The sequence below is a fragment of the Apium graveolens genome, chromosome 9, assembly GCF_009905375.1.
Source record: "Apium graveolens cultivar Ventura chromosome 9, ASM990537v1, whole genome shotgun sequence".
Classification (NCBI taxonomy): Eukaryota; Viridiplantae; Streptophyta; class Magnoliopsida; order Apiales; family Apiaceae; genus Apium; species Apium graveolens.
Window position 1 is genome coordinate 216731966 of NC_133655.1, and position 2641 is coordinate 216734606.

The 2641-nt window shown below is 32.0% G+C and overlaps 1 protein-coding gene across 1 annotated transcript; it reads left to right on the forward strand.

Moving 5' to 3' along the window:
- The first annotated feature begins 968 nt into the window (after positions 1-968).
- LOC141685942 (S-protein homolog 21-like) lies at positions 969-1394 on the forward strand. Its single transcript, XM_074491016.1, has one exon. It carries the CDS (start codon positions 969-971, stop codon positions 1392-1394), a length of 426 nt encoding a protein of 141 aa, XP_074347117.1.
- The last annotated feature ends 1247 nt before the right edge of the window (positions 1395-2641 follow it).

Here is a 2641-nt window from a genome sequence, read left to right on the forward strand (position 1 = left end):
GAATTTAATCGAATATCATAACCCATGTTCACATGGATGGAAACCAAAATACTAATATTAAATATTAAATTTCTATTTGTTTTGAATCTGACAAAAATATAAAATAAATAAAAATTATTAAATTATCATTATTAATATTATTTTTATTTCTTATTATTTAGAAATCGAAGTCATATATAGTCACTTGCGAAGCTAGTTTTGATACACCAAGACAATACCTGTTTTTATCGATTCTAATTTTGTAAGATTTGTAATGAAGCCTGCCCCAATGGCAATTATTTTCCTCCTAAATATAGGCAATAATGGAGAGAGTTCTCCCAACTAATTAGACTGAATATTGACCTGGCTAACGTTTTTGTCCGAATTTGCTTTTCCAGCGCGCCAACTCATTTATGATCACTTATTTATTCTAAAATTAAATTGCAGATTCGATGTTTATAAAGAAAATATTTGCAAAATCGAGTTTTGAATGGATACATATGTTCTCTTAACATATTTCTGGGGAAATTTGATTGAAATTCAGAGGATATTTGTTACCAACAAAAATTACTCTTTTTCCACCAACAGAAAATTACTAATTTGATTTGTGAATCCCAATTTTAGTTTGAAACACTTATTTCACATATATATCTGCACTAATAGCGTAAACAAATAAAAATGTAGAGATTCTATCAATCCCAAAATTAAAGTATAGATGAAAAAACAAGATCCCGGTTTTCATTTAAAAAATACCTAAATTTTAGCCGCAGTTAGTTTCATATAATTTTTTTTTGGAAAAAGTTATAATCACTGTAATCAAAATCTGTTATAACAAATCTTGTCAAAAAAGAAACGATATTCTGTTGTTACAAACAATATAGCCTATAAATACATGCACGTAGGGAGGAATAGGATACCCTAAAAACTGCACTGCACATTTACATCTACAGTAAATAAGTAGACAGCGGATTCACAGAGTGACTAGAAACATGTCTTCATCCAAGCCCTCAATTTCTTTATTGGCTTACATTATTATCATTCTACTTGTTGCAGGAACATGTTCTGCAGAATTGACTGTTGCCATTTTCAACACTCTCCCCGCTAATGCACCTCCGTTAGATCTGCACTGCAAATCAGGAGATGATGATCTCGGCCCCCAGACCCTTGGTTTAAGTCAAATGTATACTTGGAAATTCTATACAAATTTTTGGGGAACTACTTTATTTTGGTGCAATTTTTGGTGGGACGGAAAACATGCAGGATTTCATGTTTACGATAGCACTATGATGCCCTATGAAGTACATGGTTTACTACATTTTGTTTACGAAGCTAGACCTGATGGCTTCTATTTCTATACACCGGACACTTATACTTCTCATACTTTTCAATGGCAGCTTGTGAAGAAGTGGGAATAATAGGCCCACAGCTATTTTTGTCCCCGTTAGCTTGATTTAATCTTATTTCTCATTTAATAACATTTTTAAATAAATTGGTACGCGCCAATGTCAGCACCTACAAATGACGGTGTGCTAGATGTAGCATATATTTTGATTTCTTAGTTTTGCTCTTCTGTTTTTCTTTCTCAAAAATGCTTTGAGGATATTGTCAATCACATTGAGTAATAAATGCATGATAAAAATATTTTTATTTTCCGATTTTAGAATTCCTTTTCAATAAGATATTTCAATAATTTTATCCCTTTTAAATTGTGTAATAAATCTGTGGTGAAATATGTTTGGTTTTAGTTAAATTAATTGTAACGTGTGCGTGTTTAGATTATATTATATAAATAAAGAAGTGCCAGTGCACGTAAGCTTGATAGATTGGTGTCTTCAGGGATGCATTACTCTATACTCCTCTCTCATTTTACCAGTCTGCTTTTAAAAAATAACCGGAATGATTGTCTTACTCTCGCAACTAGGGGTGTCAATTTGGATCCAAATCCAAATTACCCGCCCAAACCAACCCAGAATTCAGGTTCTTGGTTCATACGAAAGTCACAAATTATAATATAGACTGGACTGGATTGCAGTCACACATTTACTCTCAAATATTGATACAAATATGTGATACCCATATTTACACTCATATTATCATGCTTTCAGATATAGCAGCTGTTCCTTTAAATCAAATTGCTACGATGATTGGCGGTGATGCGCTGCTGTAATATCCCGTAATTTTTTTAGAATTCGATTAATAAAAGAATAATAGAATAAAAAAGATTAAAATTAGATAAGGACTAGGATTTAAAATTGGGTTAGAATATTGGGCCTAAAATTTGGATCAGATTCTAATATGGATAACTTGTAGGTTAAGCTATAGGGTTTTGTCTCGTTATAAATACACCCTATTCGTCTTCCCCGCCTTAATTAATAAAATTCGTAGGGCTCTTCTCAGCAAAAATCAGTAGTCTTGTAAAATTTGTAGAAAATTCATCGTAAGTCAGAATTCAGTGATTCTGGACTTTTCGGAAAGGTCTTTTCGTTATCTTCAGCTTTCGTGTTTCGTGTTTTCCAAGAAAATATCATTTAGAGGGTCAAAAAGAGTAAATTCAGATCTGGTCAGGCTTTGAGGTAAGTACTTTTTGACTTACTTATATTTTCGGAAAAGTTTTGATACTCTGATTTTCGAATTTCGTATAAGATATAAGAATTCTGTTTCG

What these genes read in the sequence shown, in the direction of transcription:
- LOC141685942 (XM_074491016.1), top strand. Translation starts at nt 969, where the DNA reads ATGTCTTCATCCAAGCCCTCAATTTCTTTATTGGCTTACATTATTATC.